The following is a 22,539-nucleotide window of genomic DNA, read 5'->3' as shown; positions in this document are numbered from 1 at the left end:
ACACATTCTTCGCCCGTGGTTGGTCGCGGAGAAAACTATTTCTCTGTTTTCGCGAACGAACAGGGCAAGCGCGGAGAGAGAGAGAGAGAGAGAGATGCTTTAATTTCCTGCTGGACACATACAAATACGAATGAAAGAACGACCTTCCCTTCTTTCCCTTGCAATTGACTCGACTGTTCTAAACATCTCTCACATCACCGATCTCTCGGCCATTCCCGATCTAATTCTTCTTCAGCTATTTGAGGTAAGGCTCCCCCTTTTACTCCATAATAACTCCAAAAGAAAGGTGGCTTTTCTTGATTTCTTATTCCCCCAAGCTTTTATGTTTTCATTTTCTTCTGTTTGATTTTACTTTCTCGTTTTCCTAGCTTCTTTCTGTATATGGAACCTCGAACCGGATTGTTAGGCAGATACTACATGGAAAGCCCATTAGGTAGGGTGAAATGGAACCTACAAGGATTTGTTACGAACCCAAATCAGTTGAGTTCGCAACATGATTGATCTTCATAGTGGGAAGATGAGCCCCTCGACCCCCTTCGAGGGAAGAGTCAGTCCTCTATGTGTAGAGACCCACTTTTGAGTTTGAAATTCTTTATTAATTTGAGACCTATGATTTGTGGACACGGACATGGGGAGTGTCGGACACGGCGAACCCCCAAAATTAGAAATACAAAATATATATTATCATGATTTATAGATAATGGATTTATGGTTTTTGCTCCAACCTTGGTGAAAAAAAGTCCTCAGTTAGTCTCCACCATGGTTTTTGCTTTAGTTATCTTGTGGGCCAGAGCTCTCCCCGAATCTAGATTCATCTCGGCTTATGATCTTTGGTATGGTTGGAGGGTGGTGTGTTCTAGTAGTGAACGTGAAGAATCTGGTGGTCCTCAATGGAGCCCACCGCCACCACCTGGGTGCCTTAAAATTAATTTTGACGGATCTAGTTTGAGCAACCTGGACTTCAGGGATTGGAGGTCTCCTCAGAGATGAGTTGGGGGTCACGATACGGGCCTTTTCCGGTTCGATAGGAGTGGTGGATTCTAATGAGGCGGAGATCAGAGCAGCGTTACAGGGTATTAGATTCGCCAAATCTCTTGATTTGGCAAAGGTGATCATTGAGGGAGATTTGCTTAACGTCATAGGGTGGCTGAAGGGAAATAAGCCACCCCCTAGAGATTTGCTGGGTTGATCGATGAGATTACGGATCGGTTGGGAGTGTCGGGAGTATTCGAGGTTGTCTTCTAGCATGTCAAAAGGTCTGCTAATGCTGAGGCGGATAGACGCGGTAGAGATGGAGTGGGTAGACAAGAGATTCAGCTCGTTAATTTTCTGCCCCCTTGATGGTCACGTTTGGTGTGAAGTTTTTCTTGTATTTCTTTGTTTTTTTCCCGGTCGACCTCCTCGGTCGGCTAGGCTTCGTATCTTGTTCCTCTTTTCTTTATTAATGAATTTTTTACCATTAAACAAAAATAGATAATGGATTTATGTGTTGAGTTTCGACACAGATACGAGTTGTTGAACATGGCAAACTCTAAAAATCTAGAAATTGTGACACGTACATGCATATAAAATTACTTATTGCTATCATAATTTGTAACAATATAAATATGATATTCATTTAACAAACTAATAAATCTTAGAATTAATCAACTATAATTTATTACAAATATGAGATAATCAAATAATAGTGAATCATCAATTTAATTTAGTTCTCTTACGTCCCCAATATACAACAAGAAAGGGAGACCAATATGATACAATGAATATAGTATTAGAATCGGGAATTGGTATCAAAATCAAATTCCATTCCGATACAAACTCCTCCAGTAAAGGGAATGTCAATTCTGATTCTTATATTTGGTTATCCATTAGAATCAGAAATTGATAATGGCATCTCTGGGAGTTTTGAGAGAAAAGGGGGTTTCGGGAGTTAGGTTAGGGTTTTCTGGAATTGGTATCAAAATCAAATTCCATTCCCATACCAATTCCTCCAGTAAAGGGAATGTCAATTCCGATTCTTATATTTGGTTATCCATTAGAATCAGAAATTGATAATGGCATCTCTAGGAGTTTTGAGAGAAAAAGGGGGTTTCGGGAGTTAGGTTAGGGGTTTTTGACTTGAAGGTTTAGATTAGATGAATCATTCAATGCAAAACCTTGAACAAGAGGTACCAAGGGGTTTCAGGAGTTAAGTTTGGATCTTGCAGAGACAATGAAGTAAAATCAGAAATCGATCGAGGTGTTAAGGGGATATGGGTTTCTAAAAGAAAATCCCAATGCGTTGGTACATTGGGCGAACATCTAGGTTTCTTGTACAATTTCTTCCTAAGGTGGAGAGAGAGAGAGAGAGTATGGTTTATCCTTTCTTAACTATAAAGACTAATTTTCCTCCACTTCCGGCATCATGAATCCATGGCCATTCTCATGGACATTGAATCACAATATTATTTCAGAGAGAGAGAGATTACCGGCTAGGCGAGGATTCATGTACATCGAATATTTGTAAAGAGAGTTTTGCAGAGAGAGAGAGAGAGAGAGAGAGAGAGAGAGAGAGAGAGAGAGAGAGAGAGAGAGAGAGAGAGAGAGAGAGAGAGAGAGAGAGAGAGAATTTTTCCGCAAATATCTCTGCCAAAACGCGCCTTGGGAATCAGAATACCACCTCCCTCGAGCGGTAATGTAATACGCCCGAGATTCCCCTCAAAATTCCATTGTAAGATTCCCTTTACATTGATAAAGACTAGCCAAACACCGGAATCGACCAGGACGGAATCAAACACCGATTCCTCTTTCCGATTCCGACAATCCGAACGCACCCTAAGAGTTTGTTTAGGGTTTTAGGTTTATGGGAGGGGATATAGAAACAAATATTAGTTAAAGAAGAGTTTATAATAAAAGAAGACTTAATAATAAAAGAGGGAAACACAATATTCAATGATAAAACTGAATGTCACCCTTGACACGGTACAAAAATGTGTCCACATGCCCACTTTAAGTCTAACACTACTAGCAATACCTTTAAAAGTGCCCAAATGAGTGTCGACACGTGTAAACATGGGTGTCGTGTTGTACACGGCAGGAGTGTCGACAAATGAGTGTCGACATGGGTGTCGTATCGTACACGGCAGGAGTGTCGGCAATAAATTCCAAGTTTCGACAAAATCATAGCTAATTACATATTATTTATACCAAATATGAAACCCAATTAGCAGCCACTTGGCCACTTCATTTAAAACTCCTGTTACGAGAGAGTTTAGAGAGAAAAAATGAAAATGAGTTCGGGTTCTCTCCCCTAAAGCAAAGGATGTACAAAGTCCTAAATGCCCTTAGGCAAGTTACATATTCCAACACCCCCTCAAGCTGGAATGTAGATATCATACATTCCCAGCTTGTTACATATATCACTCAATTTGGATTAATTCAAGGACTTTGTAAACATATCAGCTAATTGGTCCCCTAACCGAGTAAATGCAGTAAAGATTTCTCCTTTCTGGATTCTTTGGCGGATAAAATGGCAATCCACTTCAATGTGTTTGGTGCGCTCATGGAAAACTGGATTGTTATTAATGTATATGGCAGCTTTGTTATCACAGTAGAGCTGCGAAGGTGAAGATGAAATGAACCCAATCTCAGAAAGAAGTGAGCGTAGCCAAATAAGTTCGGTGCTCGTCTGTGCCATTGCCCTGTATTCAGCCTCTGCACTGGACTTAGCTATAACATCCTGCTTCTTACTTTTCCACGAAACGAGATTACCCCCTACATATGTGCAATACCCAGTGGTAGATCGTCTATCTGTTGGAGATCCAGCCCTATCTGCATAAGAGAATCCTTCAACTTTCAAATGATCATGCTTCTTGAACATCGATCCCTTACCTGGAGCCCCTTTCAAATATTTGAGAATCTGGACTAGTGCAGCCCAATGAGAAGTATGTGGAGAGCTCATATACTGACTGACGACTCCAACGGCATATGAAATGTCTGGTCGGGTAACTGTGAGATAGATAAGCTTACCAACCAACCTTCGATATCTACGAGGATCCTCTAACAATTCTCCTTCTTCTGGGACAAGTTTCACATTAGGATCCATAGGAGCAAAAGCTGGTTTAACTCCAAGATTACCTGTCTCTTTTAGCAAGTCCAAGACATTCTTCATCTGTGATAGGAAAAGACCTCTAGAAGAACGAGCAACCTCTATCCCCAAGAAATACCCGAGCTGCCCCAAATCCTTAGTAGAAAACTCCTTTTGTAAGAATGTTTTTAAACGTTGTATGCCTTGTGAATTGCTCCCTGTGATGATTATATCATCAACATACACTATCAACAGAATACACCCAGCTGAAGAGTGATGACTGAAAACTGAGTGATTCACTGCACATTGTTTCATGCCAAAGCGCATAACTGCCTCACTGAATCTCCCAAACCACGCACGTGGAGATTGTTTGAGGCCATAAAGTGACTTGCGTAGGAGACAGACGTAGGAGGATGTCTCCCCTTGAGCAACAAACCCAGGTGGTTGCTCCATATATACCTCCTCAGTCAAATCGCCATGGAGGAAGGCATTCTTAACATCCAACTGATGAAGAGGCCAGCTATGATTAACAGCGAGAGAGAGAATGACACGGACAGATGGAATCTTTGCCACGGGGCTAAAGGTCTCAGTATAGTCAATACCAAAAGTCTGTGTATACCCCTTCTCGACTAACCGTGCCTTTAAGTGCTCGACAGTACCATCAGGGAGATACTTGATAGAGAAAACCCAGCGACAGCCAACAGGACGAGCACCAGAAGGTAGAGGAACGAGATCCCATGTGTCATTACTATGTAGAGCTCCCATTTCAAGGTTCATCTCATCACGCCAGCCAGGATGTTCAAGTGCCTCAGCCACAGACTGCGGTAAAGACATAGAAGACAAAGAGGAAACAAAGCTGTGGAAGGAAGGAGTTAGCTTATCATAAGAAACGAAATTCGAAATAGGGTGTGCGGTAGAGCGGGAACGCGTACGATACGCAATAGGAGAATCAGAAACAATTGGAGAACCAGAAACAACAGTTAATGGAGGAAGAGACGATACCTGAGTTTCTAGGAGAGGGATCACCGGCTCAGAGGATGATTGTGTGAGTGGAGGTAAGACAGACTTATCGTTTGTCTGACGTCTCTGATACTGCTTTGTAGTTTTTGGTGTGACTGACTTCTCCAACGGTGCAGAAGAAGGTGAAGTGGTAGCGTGTGGCTGCACAGAAACAGGTGTCACGGTAGGGAGTGGCTGTACAGAAACAGGTGTCACGGTAAGGAGTGGCTGTACAGAAACAGGTGTCGACGGAACAAAAGGAGGTAGATCTAGTAAGGAAAGAGATACCTTGGAATCAAGAGAGGATGAGGAAGGTTCCGCACCCTTATGAAAGAAAGCCTCAGACTCGAAGAACGTGACATCGGTTGAGATAAACCAGCGACGCAAACGAGGGCTATAGCAACGATAGCCTTTCTGCGTACGGGAGTATCCCAGAAAGACACAATGCTCAGACCGGGGGTCAAGTTTGTCGTGCCCAGGTCCAAGGTGATGGACAAAGCAAACACAGCCAAAGACACAAGGTGTGAGAGGAAATGGTTCACCATTAGGCGTTAAAACCTCGAAGGACGACGCACCCTTCAATACAGATGAAGGGAGGCGATTAGCTAAGAAACACGCTGTGAAGAGGGCATCACTCCAATAGACCTTAGGAACACTCATCTGAAAGAGAAGAGTACGACCTACTTCAAGTAAATAACGAAGCTTCCTCTCAGCGATGCCATTTTGTTGAGAGGTGTACGCACAGGAAGACTGATGAAGAATCCCACGATGGGAGAGATATGATTGAAAGCCATTTGTTTCAGATAAATATTCTTTAGCATTATCCGTACGAAGACGTTTAATATTTGAATTGTATTGATTTCTAATCTCAGAATGAAATGTGCGAAAAACATAAAATACCTCAGAACGATTTTTCAATAAATATAACCAGGTCATGCGAGAGAAGTCATCAATAAACACAATAAAATAATGAAATCCAGAATTAGATGTGACCCTAGAGGGTCCCCATACATAAGAATGGACTAACTCAAACGAACTAGACACCCTACTGACGACCTGGGAAGGAAATGACACTCGATGGTGTTTTCCGAGTTCACATGACTCGCACTAAAAAGTAGAAAAAGGGCTTGGAACAAGATGAGTCTGATGCAGCCGCTGAATGGAAGGATGCCCCGGACGACAATGCCACTGAAATGTATCCACAGAACTGTGTAAGATAGGAGGCGGCCGACAGTCAAGACGATAGAGTCCATCTACCTCACGACTTGTTCCAATCGTCCTCCCAGTCGAGAGATCCTGAAACAAGCAATAAGATGATAAAAATGAGATAGAGCAATTAAGAGATTGAGCAATCTGACTAACGGAAAGTAAGCTAAAAGGTGATTTTGGAACATATAAAACAGAAGATAAGGTGAGTGTAGGATGAGGTGAGGTATGACCAACACCAGTGATGGGAGTAGTGGACCCATCAGCAAGGGTGATAGATTGTGAAGAAGACGAAAAAGAACGAAATGACTGAAGCTGAGAGGAGTTACCGGTCATATGGTTTGATGCGCCAGAGTCAATGATCCATGACCCTGAGCTAGAAAGAAGGGTAGTAGGTGAACTACCTGGCTGGGCGAAACCTGCAGAGGGAGGACAAGAACTGGGGCGATGTCGCTGGAACTCCTCATAATCAGCACGGGATAAGGTATATGTAGGATCCGCTAGGGTTGGAACAGACGTTGAGGGAGCGGAATCCAAAACAGAACCAGTAGTAGCTCCCTTGTGCGCTGACCGTGGCAGACTAAGCTTGGGATGCAGTGTATAGCAATGGTCGATATAATGTCCCTCTCGCTGACAGTGAGTGCAAAAGGAACGGCCATAGCCACCACCAGAACGACCACCACCACGGCCAGCACGGCCACGGCCACGCCCAGAGGAGGCCCCACCACGAGGCGGATGAGTACTGCTATAATAGGTCACGAGAGTTGAGCCATCAATAAGAACAGATATCACTGGATCACCGGGTGAGCACTGCTGAACTCAGAAGTATACCTCAGCAAGGGAAGGAATATCACCAGATCCGATAATCTGCTGACGAAGGTGCGTGTACTCTGGACCCAAACTCTCAAGGTACTGCACAACACGGATCTGATCCCTCTGACGGGCAGCCTCCTTGAGATCTGTGGTAAGCGGCATGTAAACATCAAGCTGCTGGCATAGACAAACAAACTGGCTATAATGGGTAGCAAGAGGTAGATCACCACGGCGGAAGCGCACCCACTCAGAATAGGTAGAGCAGATACGACTAATGTTTGCCACGCCAGAGTAAAGAAGAGTAACCTGATCCCAGATCCGTTTCGCAGTAGGAAGAAGCATCAATGGCCCAGAGACGTGAGGGGCCATACTCTGCCACAGAAGAGTACAAACAAGAGCATCCTCCTGTTCCCATTGATCAAAGGTGGGATCAGTCGTAGGAGGAGGATCACGACGAATAACGAGGGCTTTTTCATGGGCAATAAGATACTTCTCGACGGTCGCTTTCCAAGTAATGTAGTTTGCCCTGTCCAACTTAACAGTAGTAATCTGGGGGAATGATCCATCCACAGAGAGAGGTGACGACGAAGAAGATGCCAAAGGGGGTGTCTGACGAACAACAGGAGTCACTCCTGTGGAGGGATTCTCAATCACTTCCTCCATAACAACAAACCAGAAAGAAACAGACAACCCAAACACAGGCGAAGAAGAATAGATAACTGAATGGGAGGGCAAACTAGGGCAACCCAAGAAAGCTAGACGCGGCTCCAAGGATGATGGTCATCGGCGAAACGTGAAACGACTGAAGCCATGAGGCACAAAGAGGAGCAGCGAAGACAAACAAGAAAGCAAGAAAATAGAAGATGAAGATCTAGCACATAGAAAGAGGGTGAAAGTGGTTTAGGGTTCACAGATAAATGAAATAAAGAGGGAGCAAATTTATTTCGGGTATATATATATATATATATATATATATATATATATATATATATATATATATATATATATATATATATATATATATGAGGAAAGTGTTGGTGAGCTTAAGCTCACCAAACTTATGGTGAGCTTAAGCGCCCAATCACATTGGGGCCTACTTTGTTAGGATGATCCAAAGCATTCATTTGAAAGGCCCTTACATAGATGAGGTGTGTACCAAAAATCAGCTCCATAGGATCATCGTAACCCATCCATTTGTGGAGGTCAAAATGGACAGACATTATTTGTCCACAAATCTGCCCATTTTTGTCCTCCACAAATGGAGGGGTTAGGATGATCCTATGGAGCTGATTTTTGGTACACACCCTATCTATGATGGGGCCTTGCAAATGAATGGTTTGGATCACCACAGAAAATGTGGGACCCATGTGATTGGGGCGCTTAAGCTCACCATAAGTTTGGTGAGCTTAAGCTCACCAACACTTTCCTCTCTCTCTCTCTCTCTATATATATATATATATATCTATATATATATATATATATATATATATAGAGAGAGAGAGAGAGAGAGAGAGAGAGAGAGAGAGAGAAGTGTAGCTGCACACTCGTGTAGCTAACTTAGCTACACCGCCGGCTTAAAATATAGTGGGCCCCACATTGTTTGGGTGATGCAAACCATTCATTTGATGGGCCCTCACATAGATAGGGTGTGCCCAAAGAATTAGCTCCATAGGATCATACCAACCCTAAGATTTGTGGAGGCAAAAATGGACGTGTAAAAACCTCCACGGTTTGAAGGGTTCGGATGATGCTATGAAGCTGATTTTTTGGGCACACCCTATCAATGGGAGGGCCTATCAAATGAATGGTTTGGATCACCTAAACAATGTGGGCCCACTGTATTTTACGCTGGCGGTGGCGGTGTAGCTAAGTTAGCTACACGAGTGTGTAGCTTCACTTTCCTATATATATAGGGTGAGGGGGGGTCGCGGAGGACTAGAAATGGAAGGGGGGGTCGTGGTGGCGAGAGGAGGGTGGGTGCGGAGGTGCGGTGGGCGCGAGTGTGTAGAGGGAGGGGGGGTTGGCCGCGGGTAGGGGGCTGCCCGGAGGGGGGGGGCAGAGAGGGCAACCAGAGAAGAAGAAGATGAAGAAGAAAAAGAATAAAAAAAAGGCAAAGGTTTTGGGTGTTGGGTTAAAGTTAGGGTTTTGGGTTTCAAAAGAGAAGAAAGGGAGAAGGAGATGGAGAATAATGGAAGAAGGGTTTAGAGTTAGGGTTAGGTGAGGGAGATGGAGAATATGAAGGTTAGTGGAGAACCCTAGGGATCAGAAAACCCTAAGGCTCTGATACCATGTTACGAGAGAGTTTAGAGAGAAAAAATGAAAATGAGTTCGGGTTCTCTCCCCCTTACTCATATCTTTATATTAAAGCAAATGATGTACAAAGTCCTAAATGCCCGTAGGCAAGTTACATATTCCAACAACTCCTACGCAAACCAATCTAAATACCATAACCCATATCTCTAGGACTCCTATCCATACCAATAGCTAGAGAGAACTCCACAAACTACCAAAGATATAAACTAATTTATTCTAATCCAAGTGGAATCCATCTAGGCAGGTAACATTCTACTTGCATTGAAATCAACCTTCGTCCTCAAGGTTGGAGATTAAGGGTTGGCCAATTGTTAAGGAGATATAAGAGCTTTTTTCATGGTTAAAATCTTTATCAATGCCACGATGGCCCATTTCATATGCCCATGTAGTGATCCTAAATCCTCTTAACTCTAGCTTAAGGGGATCTTGCGCAAGACTTACCAAAAATCTTCCCTCTTCTCTTTTCCTTTTTCTTTCTCCCCCCTTTCTTCTTCTCTTGTCTTGTAATTAATCATCATTTTGCATGCCGTCATTAAAGGGTTGAGGCAACTCCATTTTTATACCGATTTTATCATGCCATTTATCAAAGCTCATTCGTTGTGATTTTTTGAAATGATTGAGATTTTGACGCACGGATGGTTGTGGGTGAGGATCTTCTCGATGGCATTGGACAATTTGAGAAGAATGTCAGATTTTTTGGCAACGACCTTGTCAAGATCGACAACACTGAAAGTCATCGATCGTTTTTTTTTTCTTTTCTACCATTTGCTTTCTTTCTTTCATATTCTTTTCTCCCCTTTTTATGTTTCTTCTTTTCTTTTTTATTGTGCAAGTCTTATCAACGATTGTCTCGCTCGACTCTTCACTTAGCATCTGCAGATATGGAGGTTCTTCTAACTTCATTCCAAGCGACAGTGCCAGCTTGTTGAACATCTTGTTGAACTTGGCATTCTTAGAAGATATGTGCCTTTTGATCTCCCTCATTGTCTCCTTCCAATGATTCATTGTTCCTTTGGATTTACTTATACTTGAGGCTGGATCGTGCTGCTCTGATACCAATTGTGTTACGCACCCAAATCAGTTTTCAACGTGATTGATCTTCTTGGAGGGAAGATCAACCTCTCGTCCCGCATCGAGGGAAGGGTCAGTCTTGCTCTATTTGTAGAGACATAGTTTTGGGTTTGAAATTCTTCATTAATTTGAGAAAGGCTAATTGTATGTTATCTATATCAAATAGAAAACCCACATAGCAGCCACTTGACCAGTTCCTATAAAACTCCTACCCAAGGCTATCTAAATACCGCAACCCTTATCTCTGAGGCTCCTATCCATACCAAACAACTATAAAGAAAACTCCACAAGCTACAAAACATTTAAACTAATTTATTATAGCCTAAGCGGGACCCATCTAGTCACGTAATAAGATTTAGAAGATGTGTGTGCTTATTTTTTGTCAAGATCCCACAAGCCAGAAAAACTGATATTGTGCTTTTATGCTTGTTCTTTAATTAGTTGAAGTTTAGTTGGTTAAGTTGTAAGGATTTAGAAAATTTACATCAATTACATAATAGCAAAATATTTATATACTTCTTTCATTTAATTATATGCTATGCAATTGTGATACTCTTCCTTGTTATTATTTATCTCTTTTAAGTCTTGAGTTGTTTCCATGATTCATTTTATTGATGTAAACCACCTTAATTTTTTTGGCTACGTTTTGTCCTAATCTGCACTTTACTTTGGATATCACCAAGCTGTATTGATATCTTATTCCATTTGAACTCCGGCCACATTTATCTTAATAAATTTTCGAGCGATGTTTTAAACAGTGTTTAAAAACTCGTTGACACGACAAGGAACTCGCCCGAGTTGACAAGGATTTTTCTCGGCCGCGTTCCACATTGCACCGCATCCGCATTCCGTTTTGCCCTATGGAGTCAATAAAAACTCCTTCGACTCTCCTGAATTATGACCGTGTCAACCGCGTCAACCTCATTCTTGGCCGCGTCCGCGCCCAGTCAACAAGGATTTTTCTTGGCTGTGTTCCGCATCACATTCGTGTTTTTAAACACTGGTTTTAAGTGAAACTGTGGCTTCCAAAATTTTGGATAATATCTATAAATTTGATAAATTTATCAGTAATGATGACTTCAAGATATAAATAACGTCCAGAATCAGATGGTATCATCAAATTTTGGAAACATTTCATTCGAAACCTGAACCTGGTAGAAATTAAAATCCATAGGATTTAACTTAGACGAATCGTAATGTGACTTTTGGATACTACCTTCTATATTTGCTAAGTGGGATGCCAACTTAGGTAGTGAAGTAGGGGTGTAAACGAGCCGAGCCGAGTCGAGCTTGGCCAGGCTCGGCTCGGCTCGTTAAGCTCAAAGGCTCGGCTCGGCTCGGCTCGGCTCGGTCATGCTCGGCTAGGCTCGCGAGCCTTATCGAGCTTGGGTTATATTAAATTCAGTACAACATTTTTGGAAAAATTCTGCACTATACGGACCTATCAAATGGACGGTTTGGATTATCCTAGTGAGAGTGACCTCGTAAGAAAACAGTAGTTGATAACATTTCCTTTTTTTTTTTTGTATAGGAATTTGCTAGCAAACTTCTCTTATGCCACTTCTCGGCATGTGACCATCCTTGGTGCAAAGATTCGCACATGGCAAAGGTGGCTAGCAAAAAAGTAAAAATAAGAAAAAAAAAGTAATCATTACGAAAAAAGTAAAATAGCTGAAGGTATAAAGTTTTAAATGAAAAATTACCAACAAAAGGTAGAAAGTTATGACAATTACCAAAAAAATAACAACAAAAGGTACAAAGTTATGACAATTACGGAAAAAATTAATTTCTCACGAGAATTAACCGTTTGATACACACTGGATTCCGAGAAAGACAAAACCTCATGCATTCCGAGAAAGACAAAACTTCATGATGTTGACAACACCAACCTCATGATGATTATGCCTCTAGCTGTTTCCTACTGTATTATATTTATATTATATTTAGGACTATTCTTTTATACAGGTTTTCTTAACGAGCCTTAAGAAGCCGAGCCGAGCCCGAGTTATGGCCTAACTCGGGCTCGGCTCGGCTCGTTAAGGATTCGAGCCGAGCTCGAGCGAGCTTCCGAGCCCGAGCTAAAATTGACACCCCTATAGTGAAGGCGTTGCATGCATATGTTCTTTACCAGTTCACCCTAATGTCTGAACTCTGAACAAGGTGTAGGCATATATTTAAGGAATAGTTGGCCTGTTTCTACCTTGATAAAAGGCATCGGCTGGCTGTCTAACAAGTCGAGTGAGTGGTTTGTTAAGGACAATGTAGCCTGCGGCCTGAGGATGCAATTATATATTCGATAAATCTGTAAAACGTACTGAATTGAGAGGGGTTTGAAAGACCTGAAGTCATGTAGTAGCTGTTTTGGGGAAGAGTTGTCTCACTTGTTCATTTGACAACCCTACTTGAGTAGGAATGTGTAAAAGCTCGAGAGTGTCGTGTATTTGGATGCTATTTTACCTTCTTGAGGGAAGAGTTTCCATTGACTATGGGCTTATCCCGTCAAAGGAATGCAGTTGTCTCTATTTTGAATCCCGTTGAGTTAGGCAAGGAGCCCTAGGCTATGAGTCTTTAAAAAGTTTAGAATTTTCCACTATTGTCACTGCAGTGGCTTAAGGCACGAGGGAGAATTTCAACTCTTTATGATGTAATTTTTTGTAAACCTTTCTCCTTGTCATGTTTTTTGGAGGGGGTTTGTTCATTGTAAAATGTGGGCCTGTTATAGTGGTGTCTACAGGTTTACAGGTTTATTTCATAGACTTAGGGTGTGCTTGGGGAGAGTTAAAACCCCTTTTTTAATGATAAAGAATTATATTACGAAGAAGAAGAAGAGGGGGAGGGCCTCGCGATTGAGATGGTCAACAATATAGCAGAAAAAACCTGATAATATACACTATACAAAAGGGACCTCAAGGGGGGAGAAAATCAAAGTCTCTAGACTCTGCTGGATGACTCCATCCCTGGCAAGCCTATCAGCCTCATGGTTCACCAATCTTCTTACATGGTGAAGAGAGATGACTCATCTTGCTAAACAGTGCATGATCTCATCCATCCAATATGTTAATCACCAAGGAGGAGAGAGGCTTCCCTTCAACCATTTTTATCACATTAATAGAATTGCCTTCCATTGTTACTTGGTCGAGAAGAGAAGGGCCCAAAATCCTTAAGCCTTGGTGAACCGCTCTTAACTCCGCCTCATTTGAATCTGCAGTTCCAGTGGGGCTCGAGAATGACCATTTTGTCGACCTGCGATCATCTCTTAGGACGCCCGCGATCATCTCTTAGGACGCCCCCAATACTGAAAGGCCCTGGGTTCCCCACTCTAGAGCAATCGAAATTAAGCTTTAGCTAGCCTGGTGCAGGAGGAACCTAATCATGGACAATGACTGAGGAACAAACCTCAACAGATTCTCTCCACCCATGCCAAAGGTCATTGCTGAAACGAACCTGAAACTAGGAAGAGTCCGCGCCCATGCAATGGTTAAGGAAACTACCTTGGAGAAAATGAACCGGGGGCTCTTTACTAAGCCCCTAAATACCCTGGTGGTTCTGTCTTTCCAAAGTACCATATTGGAGCTAGCATTATTACTTTCCAGAGGAATTTTCCTTTTCTTCCACTAGGTTATTGGAGACCAACATTCCAGAACTTCACTCAGAGTGGGAAGACCCACGACATACCAAATCTGTCTAGGATTCTACACCACATGTACCTGGCCAGCCTTCACTGAAGGAACATATGATTCACTGTCTCTCCTGCTTCCATGCATAGGGGCCAATGATCTATAATTAACATTTGGTGGTTACGAAGATGGTCCACTATGAGGATTTTGTTGAGGAAGGTCGTCCATCCAAAGGCACATACCCTCGGTGGAGCCGGGATGCTCCAGACTCTAGCAAGGGGCGAGGGTGTAGGGTTAGATACGATTTGATGATGCTGGATGTCCAGAGGAGCTCCAGATCCAAACCCTTGTGTCATCCCCCCGACCTCTTAACTTTTCCAGACGAAAGCAACTCTAGCAAGTGAGCCACCTCATCTGATTCTCTTTCAAAGAAGTTCCTTATTAAATTTATCCTCCAAGATGTATCATCTCTCTCTCTCTCTCTCTCTCTCTCTCTCTCTACATGCAATCCTTCACAAGTGCATCCTTACCTACTACCACCACAAATAAATTAGGAAATGCCACTTTCAGGGGAGCCTCTCCACGCCTCTTATGGTGCCATAACTTTATCTTTTTTGGCCGAATATACTCTGTATCTTATCCCTTCATCGAACTTATGCTTTTGTCTTAGTATATCCCTCAACATCATCACTCCGTCGTGCCTAAAGCTGTCTTTTGACTCCCACTGACCTGGTAATGCATCATATTTACCTTCAACGACTCTAGCCAATAACTGATGGTTCTCCTCTCCAAACCGCCATTTCCATTTCTCTAGGAGAGCGTTGTTGACTTTTAGCCTTCTGATATCTATTACCCTGGCTTTGATTGGTTTGCAAACCTCCTCCCAACTGACTAGATACAATTTTCTCTTTTCATGTGACCCCCCAGAGAAATCTTCTTTGGATCTGCTCAATCCGCTTGATTACACTAATTGGGCATTTGAAAATGGACAGGTGGTAAATGAGAATGTTCGTGAGCAGCGCCTTAATAAGGGTGATTCATTCTTGCCTCCCAAGGAGACTAAGTTTCATTTCCATGTATCCAACCTCTTCTCTACCCTTTCTATGATAGGATCCCAATCTCTCTTCCTAGGCCTTCCCACTCCCAAGTGTAAGCCGAGATTGTGGTTGGAAACTTATCGACTCTACACCTCAATAGCCCTACCACTCCGTCTACTTCCTTCTGAGATGTATGAATGCCCATGATTCTTGATTTTCGGAAGTTCGATCTCTGTGCCGCAACTAACTCATAACATCTGAGAATAGGATTCAGTTTCATCACCTTCCATACTTCCGAAGCACTGAATACAAGGGTGTCATCCGCAAATTGGAGGTGAGAAACCTCCCAACCAACATTTCTAATCCTCAATCCCTTTATCAAGCCCATAATGACGAATAGAATGGAGAGAGGGGTCTCCCTGCCTTTGTCCTCTAGATGATTGGAAGAAACCCTTTGGTGAGCTGTTGACCAAGAATGAGAACCGGGCTGTGGAAATGCAGCTTGAAATCCATCCTCTCCATCTTTGACCAAATCCATTCTTAGAGATAATCCAAACATTACCATTCCACATGATCGTAAGCTTTTCCATGTCTAATTTATAGACTATTCCTGACTCCCCATTCTTAGAGTAGAAGTCAACCACTTCATTAGCTATCAGAGCTCAATGAAGGATATGTCTTTCCCCTATAAATGCTGATTGATTGGTAGAGATTAACAAAGGTAAGACCTGTTTCAGTCGTTTTGCCAAAACCCTCGCCAGCAACTTATATAAGCACCGCACTAAGCTTATGGGAAGAAAGTCTACTATATTGACTATCCCTTCCACTTTGGGAATCAAGGCAATAAACATAGCAATTGTTCCTTGTGCAAGCTCTAATCCTTTGTAGAATTCCTTAAAGAACTTAGAGACATCATCTTTAACATAATCCCAGCTCCTTTGGAAGAATGTTAGGCAGAAACCATCTGGACCTGGGGCTCGATTTCTTCCCGCGCAAACAGGCCCGACCTTATTTCTTAGAGCCCCACTTTGCCTTTCCTCTAGTACACTAAATATCACACCATCCGGCTTAGGACGCATCACACCTTCTGAGGAGTATAGGTCCTTGTAAAACTTCACGATCTCCCTCTCAATTGCCTCTTTATCCTTAGAAATAACTCCATTAATATGTAGGGTGTTGAGATGATTTCCCCTTCTTCTCGCGCTTGCAATCCCAAGGAAGTAAGCCATATTTTTATCTCCCTCCAGCCATTTTACTCTACATCTTGGACGCCAAGCTATTTCTTCCGGAGGCACCATGCGCTTGTGCTCCTTTTTAAGATCCCCATCTACTCCACCCCCTCCAAACTAGCAATACCACCCTCACCTGGCTTGTATATTTCCTTGATTCTAGCTAATACCTGAGCCTTTCATTCCCCCTGCCCTCTGCCTTGTCATATTCCATTCCTTCAACTTTTGTTTTACATAGCGGAGTTTTCTCCCAGTCACCATATCCGCTAGACCGTTATAGGAGACCTCATTCCACCATCATCCCAATTTCTCCTTCATCTTGGGTTCCTCTAACCAAGCCAATTTGAACTGGAACGGGATGTGGCCCCACGATTCCTGTCTAGGGTCCATAAGAAGTGGACACTGATTAGATACAATGCGAGTCAAAGCTGGCTGGGTCATATTGGACTGTTGGTCCAGCCACTGGTGGCCGATGAGAAATCAATCAATTCTACTTCTGCTTGAGTTCCTTGCCCAGGTGGACATCACCCCACTCAACGGGAGGTCAATAAGTTTGTTTCTACCTATCAGAGAAGGTGTGCATTCCCTGGTTAATTCTTCTGGAGCCCACCCTTTACTCAACTAGTCTGATTTCATTAGAATCCACTCCGATGCACCATGGATACGCCCACTTCTGAACAGTTCAATCTCTTCCCATGTCCCATAGAAGTCTACAGTCCGCTCTCTCTGGATTGGGCTGTAAACTCTTGTAAAGGTTCAAAGGGTTCAATCTGATAAATTCTTAAGCACTATGGATAATGTGGATCTCCCAATATAACTTTCAACCATTTCAAATATTGCCGACTCCCATGTCACTAAAACGCCACTTGCTAAGCCAATTGTATCAATAATCAGAAAATCCCAGCTTGATCTACGCCCAATCTCCTGAATCATTGCCCGATTGTTGCACTCCATTTTGGTTTCCTAGATGTGAAGAATCTCTGGTTTGTATTTTAGTACTGGTTGTTTCACCTGGTCCTTCTCTAGGGAGCCCAATCATCTCACATTCCAGGAAAGAATCTTCATCGAGAAATGCTATATCGTGCATTCTTCCCTTGGATCCGATTTTTTTCTCTCATACCTCTGCTCCGGCCTATTGGTTCGCTATTAGATGCCCTGGCCTATTGGTTCGCTATTATATGCCCCTCCATAGTTCACTGACGATGGAAGCCGTACCAGAGATACGACTGAGCTTTTCCTCTACCTTGCCTCTTGGTTTGCCATTAGATGCCCCTTCATAGTTCACTGATGACTGAAGCCGTACCAGAGATATGACTGAAGCTGTATCTCTACCCTTGCCTCTTGGTTGGAACTGGAGTTAAAACTCTTTAGCGACAAAGTGTAGGCTTTGTGTTAGAACTTTTGTTAGAACTTAGGCTCTCGAGTTGAGGCAAATGATACTCTCCTTTGTATAGTTACTCTTTTAGACTATTAAATATGGAGGAACTTTAGAGCTATGACCGAGGTGAATCTCTACTTATATTATGCTCAAAGGGTGTGAAAACCCGCTTTCCTCAGTAGGTGTTTAAAAATTCATTAATTAAGGGAGAGTCCGTTTTCTTAATAAAAAACAGTTCTCAACTGTAAATGTGTAACAATAATTAGATCTATGAAATCCAACTAGTATGGCCAACAAGATGTCCCAAAGGCTGGGGATATGTTAGGTGAATGATAAAAGTAAAGTAGGGGTTGTGGCGATAAGGGTTGTTGAAATGGTCCAAAGGGTTGGGAAATCTTGGTAGGCTGCCGAAAATGAAAGTAAAAGTATCCTGTACATGGAAATGACATGCTGGATGTCTAGCATTATTCTTCTGCTGCATGATGTGTTCGAGAAAAGGAGAGCATGCTAGAGAGAGGAAATAGTGGGCTGTTCACAACATAGTTTTAAAACTTCCTTGCGTCATCGTGGACTCCCCCTTTTACCTTGGACACGTTCCGTGTTTTGCCGCCACGTTCCACCTTTTGCCCTACAGAGTTAATAAAAATTCCTTTGATTATCCCTAATTATGACCGGGTCGACCGAGTACTCAGCCGCGTTGTGGCGAGTCGACTAGAGATTTCTTCGACCAAGTTCCGCGCTGCATCTGTGTTTTTAAACACAGGTTCACAACCAAGAGAGAGAGAGAGGGAGAAGGACAAGTACAAGAGAGGAAAGCGAAAGGGGATAGAGGGACGACGTATGAACCCAACTGTGAGCGTGGGGTGGGGTGGGGTGGGGGAGATGAGAAGAGATGAGGGGGGAAAGAGAGTGGATGAAGACTAGAATGATGGAGGGAAATAAAGGGGGAGGGGCAGCTGCACAAGTTGTGAGGGAAAAGAGGGGTGAGAGAAGGTGGGATAGAAAAGAGAAAGAGAGGAGAGGGAGAAATCGCAAGGGGAGGAGAGATGGGAGCTGTTTTTGTTTTCCATAACTCCCCTAGGGTTTCCTCCTCAGGTATACGGGGCTGAAGGGAGGTTCGTACTTTAAGTCCGTGCTTAATAAAAGTAGTAAGTCCATGCTTATTAAAAACATAAAGTCCACGCTTGCTAAAAATAGTAAATTTGCACGTACTTTTTTTTTTTGAAATGGTGAAAAATATCATAAAAAGAACAGGGGGGGGACCGAGATGGACCACACCCGAGAATACAGGAAACAAGAAAAAGAAAGAAAAATTACAAAATAATACTCACGGAGGGAGAAAATCAAACCATTCCAATTCCGAACGACTAACTCCACCCCTAGCCAAACCATCCGCCTCTCCATTAGCGGACCTCCGCACATGATTAAACACAATACTCGAACCCGAGATTAAATCCTCTATTTCATCAAAAATAGAATAGAATCTCCATGGAGGCAACACCGCCCTACTTAACCACCGAATCACATTGAGAGAATCACCCTCCACAATAGTTTTGTCCATGTTCTCTCTATCAATTCTTTTGATACCTTGATAAGCCGCCTTTATTTCGGCCTCCGAAGCATCACATATTCCAAGAGGGCCAGAATAAGCCCACACAACTCCACCACAATCATTGCGAAACACACCTCCAACCCCGGCCGGTCCCGGGTTTCCAAGACTCGAACCATCAAAATTCATTTGCACGTACTAAATATATTGAGTTTATAATTTGCATTAGTGATGTATGGGCTTGGGCTTATGTGATGGTAGACATTGGGAAAAAGCTAAGAAATGTGGGCCATATGTTTATGTGGATATCCCCCACATCTAGGATAAAAAATTATAACTTAAATTAGAAATAAATCCCAAATAAAAGAACTAAACTAGTTTCTAATGAAAAAAAAACTAACTGAAATCAAGTCTATGGCTCATGGATCACATCAGTTCCCCCATGTGGGAAGAGCTCGATTCCATTCAGTAGAGGTCACATGCTGTATCACATCCTTGTGAAGTTGATGCAATTGTATTGTATCCAATCATGTACACTAGAGCAGATAACACCCTCGCCAACGAGTGAGATATTTCCAGCGAAAGCCATGACAGATTTCCTCTATAGCCATTCAAAGCTTTGATCTAAAAAGTTTGCGAAGGGCAAATTTTATAAATTTCGAATTATGACAAGGATTTTCTACTAGTAACACAGCGAGAATACGGAGCTTAGATTTCCTCTCGTGTTTCCTTTGACACTCATATGCAAAGTGTGATATGTCTCAATGGTCAGAATGCTCGTGCCTATGCTTGCATTTGCATCATCTAGACCATCTATCCATCCATGATTATGGGAATACTGAAGGGTCTTGTGCTTTTTTTATTTATTTTGGTGGTGGGGGTAAGATATGAGACAAATCGTGTACATTTGGTGATTGGCGACTATTTTTTTCATTTATTTGATTACATGTATTTTAATTTTTCTGTAAGGACGTCTATTTCCATTGTCTGAAAATATCGATGTGACCCTTCTAATGGCAATATTTTCTATCAATGGACAGAAAACGTTAAGAGCAGGAAGGCTAACAGAGAAGGTTCTGAAGGTGTTCATAGCAACTGGTAGCGAAGAAGTCATCTCCCACATCCGTTCCCTTAATATCCAGCTAGTTCTCCCACCTGTCCTCCCCACTAGTGAGTGATCATTACATCCATTTGTTTTTTTCCTCAAAAACTGGTTTTGTAGTATCTACATGTTCACATTTAAACCACTTCTTACAGGGTGCTCTGAGAAGTTTTAGAACTGTGGCTGGCAACAGAACGATCCGAGTTTCTGAATCCGTTTCAATTTTTTGCCTACAGTTTGGGCTTAGGTTCAAACAAGGAAATGTCTCATACAATTAATGATGATGATGTGGACATTGTTATTGCGGCTATCCGACCAGATCTCACCACTTTTATGGAGGAATGGCGAATTATCTTTTCACGGTTCCACCTGATAATCATCAAAGACCCTGACCTTGAAAAAGACCTCCAGATCCCCCCTGGATTCAACCACGATGTATACACGAAGCTCGACATAGAGCGAGTTGTAGGCCCTGCTGCTTCGGCATCCCTCTCCTTCTCTGGTTACTTGTGCCGTTACTTTGGCTGCCTTGTCTCCCGCAAGAAGTACATTGTCTCGGTCGATGATGACTGTGTCCCAGCAAAGGACGACAAGGGCCACTTAGTGGATGTTGTGGCTCAGCATATTACCAACCTCAGGGTTCCTGCCACTCCATTCTTCTTCAACACACTCTATGACCCATACCGCCCTGGTGCTGACTTTGTTCGCGGGTACCCCTTCAGCCTACGAAATGGGGTCGAATGTGCCCTATCATGTGGACTCTGGCTCAATGTAGCAGACTATGATGCGCCAACTCAGATAGTGAAGCCCCAAAATCGAAATTCTCGGTATGTAGATGCTGTCCTTACTGTGCCGGTAGGGGTGATGATGCCTTTGAGCGGCATCAATGTGGGTTTCAAACGGGAGGTGGTGGGGCCTGTAATGTTCCCAGGGTTTCGTTTGTCAGGGGAGGGGAAGAAAAGATGTGAGACTCTAGAGGACATATGGAGTGGAATGTGTGCGAAGGTGGTGTGTGATCATTTGGGCCTTGGGGTCAAGAGCGGGCTACCCTACGTGTGGAGGGGGATTGGGGAAGAAAATGATGCCATGGAGAGCTTAAAGAGGGAGTGGGAAGGGGTTAAGCTTATGGAGGAGGTTGTCCCTTTTTTCCAGTCAGTGAGGTTGCCGCGAACTGCAGTCACAGCTGAGCAGTGCGTGCTTGAGATGGCGGGGATGGTGAAGCAAAGGTTGGGGCCATTGGATCCTGTGTTCGAGCGTGCGGCCAATGCCATGGTAGAGTGGGTCAAGCTCTGGAAGGCTATTGGGTCTGGATCTTCTTGAGATGGACTGGATTCTTCTCTGGTAATCTTTTTCATCGTTCGAGTTACTGTTCATTTAGTTTTCATCTTGTTATGTTGTTTGTAAGCGAGTAATAATGGTATAGTGCTTATGTTTGTTAAACGCTTAATTGGGGTTAATCGTGATTTTCTTTTGAGAACAATTACGCAGAAAGTCACTCTTACAATTGATTGTAATAGGCAATTACGTATTTATCTTACTTAAAATCAAATGGTTTAACTTTTCTTGGTTGAAACTTAAACAAGGGTTGATGGATCAAGGGCGTAGATCATTCCATCATAATGTCGCAATGGCATTTGGTTGCGGTGTGGATAAATGGATCTGATTAAGAGGCACAAGTGAGGCCCAATAAGTGTCTTTTTATGAAGGAGCATAAAAGTGATTCTGTTGGTGTATTTTGATGAGGGCACTCCTCACTTTATTAAAAGTACAGTATGGCCCGCACCATAGGATGATCCAAACCGTCCATTAGATGGGTCACACCATAGGATGATCCAAGCCGTCCATTAGATGGGTCACCCATTAGATGGGTCACAGCATAAATAGGTTGTGCCCAAAATTCATTTCCAGAGGTTGGTCCTAACACTCCGATCTGAATGTTAGAGGGGTAGGATCAACCTATGGAAATAATTTTTGCAACCAATTTAGGCTGTGGCCCATCTAATGGACGGTTTGGATCATTTCATGGTGCGGGCCATGCCGTACTTTTAATAAAGTGAGAGTGCCCTCATCAAAATACAGTAGTGCTGTCCTTTTTTTATTTTGCAAAGTGTTATCCTTTTTTTATAATGGTTGGCATTTGCAGTGCTATCACTACTGAG

At 42.8% G+C, this 22,539-nt stretch overlaps 2 protein-coding genes across 3 annotated transcripts; both read left to right on the top strand.

Annotated features, from left to right (window-relative positions):
• On the top strand, positions 1 to 20,755 carry LOC143862154 (UDP-arabinopyranose mutase). 2 transcript variants are annotated; one of them, XM_077373152.1, is made up of 3 exons: positions 1 to 244; positions 20,319 to 20,448; positions 20,617 to 20,755. In XM_077373152.1, exons 1-3 carry the CDS (start codon positions 131 to 133, stop codon positions 20,625 to 20,627), a joined length of 255 nt encoding a protein of 84 aa, XP_077229267.1. In that variant the 5' UTR covers positions 1 to 130; the 3' UTR covers positions 20,628 to 20,755. The 2 variants fall into 2 exon arrangements, with proteins under 2 accessions (XP_077229267.1, XP_077229266.1); XM_077373151.1 differs by having other exon boundaries at positions 12 to 244; positions 20,536 to 20,676.
• Positions 20,642 to 21,953, top strand: RGP5 (Alpha-1,4-glucan-protein synthase family protein). Its single transcript, XM_077373150.1, has one exon. The coding sequence runs from the start codon at positions 20,642 to 20,644 to the stop codon at positions 21,698 to 21,700; it is 1,059 nt and encodes a 352-aa protein (XP_077229265.1). The 3' UTR covers positions 21,701 to 21,953.
• The last annotated feature ends 586 nt before the right edge of the window (positions 21,954 to 22,539 follow it).

The sequence above is a fragment of the Tasmannia lanceolata genome, unplaced genomic scaffold (assembly GCF_043159265.1).
Source record: "Tasmannia lanceolata isolate RefF3 unplaced genomic scaffold, GAP_Taslan_0.1 ptg000037l, whole genome shotgun sequence".
Lineage (NCBI taxonomy): Eukaryota > Viridiplantae > Streptophyta > Magnoliopsida > Canellales > Winteraceae > Tasmannia > Tasmannia lanceolata.
This window is presented reverse-complemented; position numbering and strand designations above follow the sequence as displayed.

Excerpts from the sequence above, each read along its gene's own strand:
- RGP5 (XM_077373150.1), top strand. The coding sequence starts at position 20,642 with ATGTCTCATACAATTAATGATGATGATGTGGACATTGTTATTGCGGCT.
- LOC143862154 (XM_077373151.1), top strand. The coding sequence starts at position 131 with ATGAAAGAACGACCTTCCCTTCTTTCCCTTGCAATTGACTCGACTGTT. Across the intron at positions 245-20,318 it reads TTCTTCTTCAGCTATTTGAG|AAAACGTTAAGAGCAGGAAG; the intron begins GTAAGGCTCCCC and ends ATCAATGGACAG. Across the intron at positions 20,449-20,535 it reads CCCACCTGTCCTCCCCACTA|GGTGCTCTGAGAAGTTTTAG; the intron begins GTGAGTGATCAT and ends CACTTCTTACAG.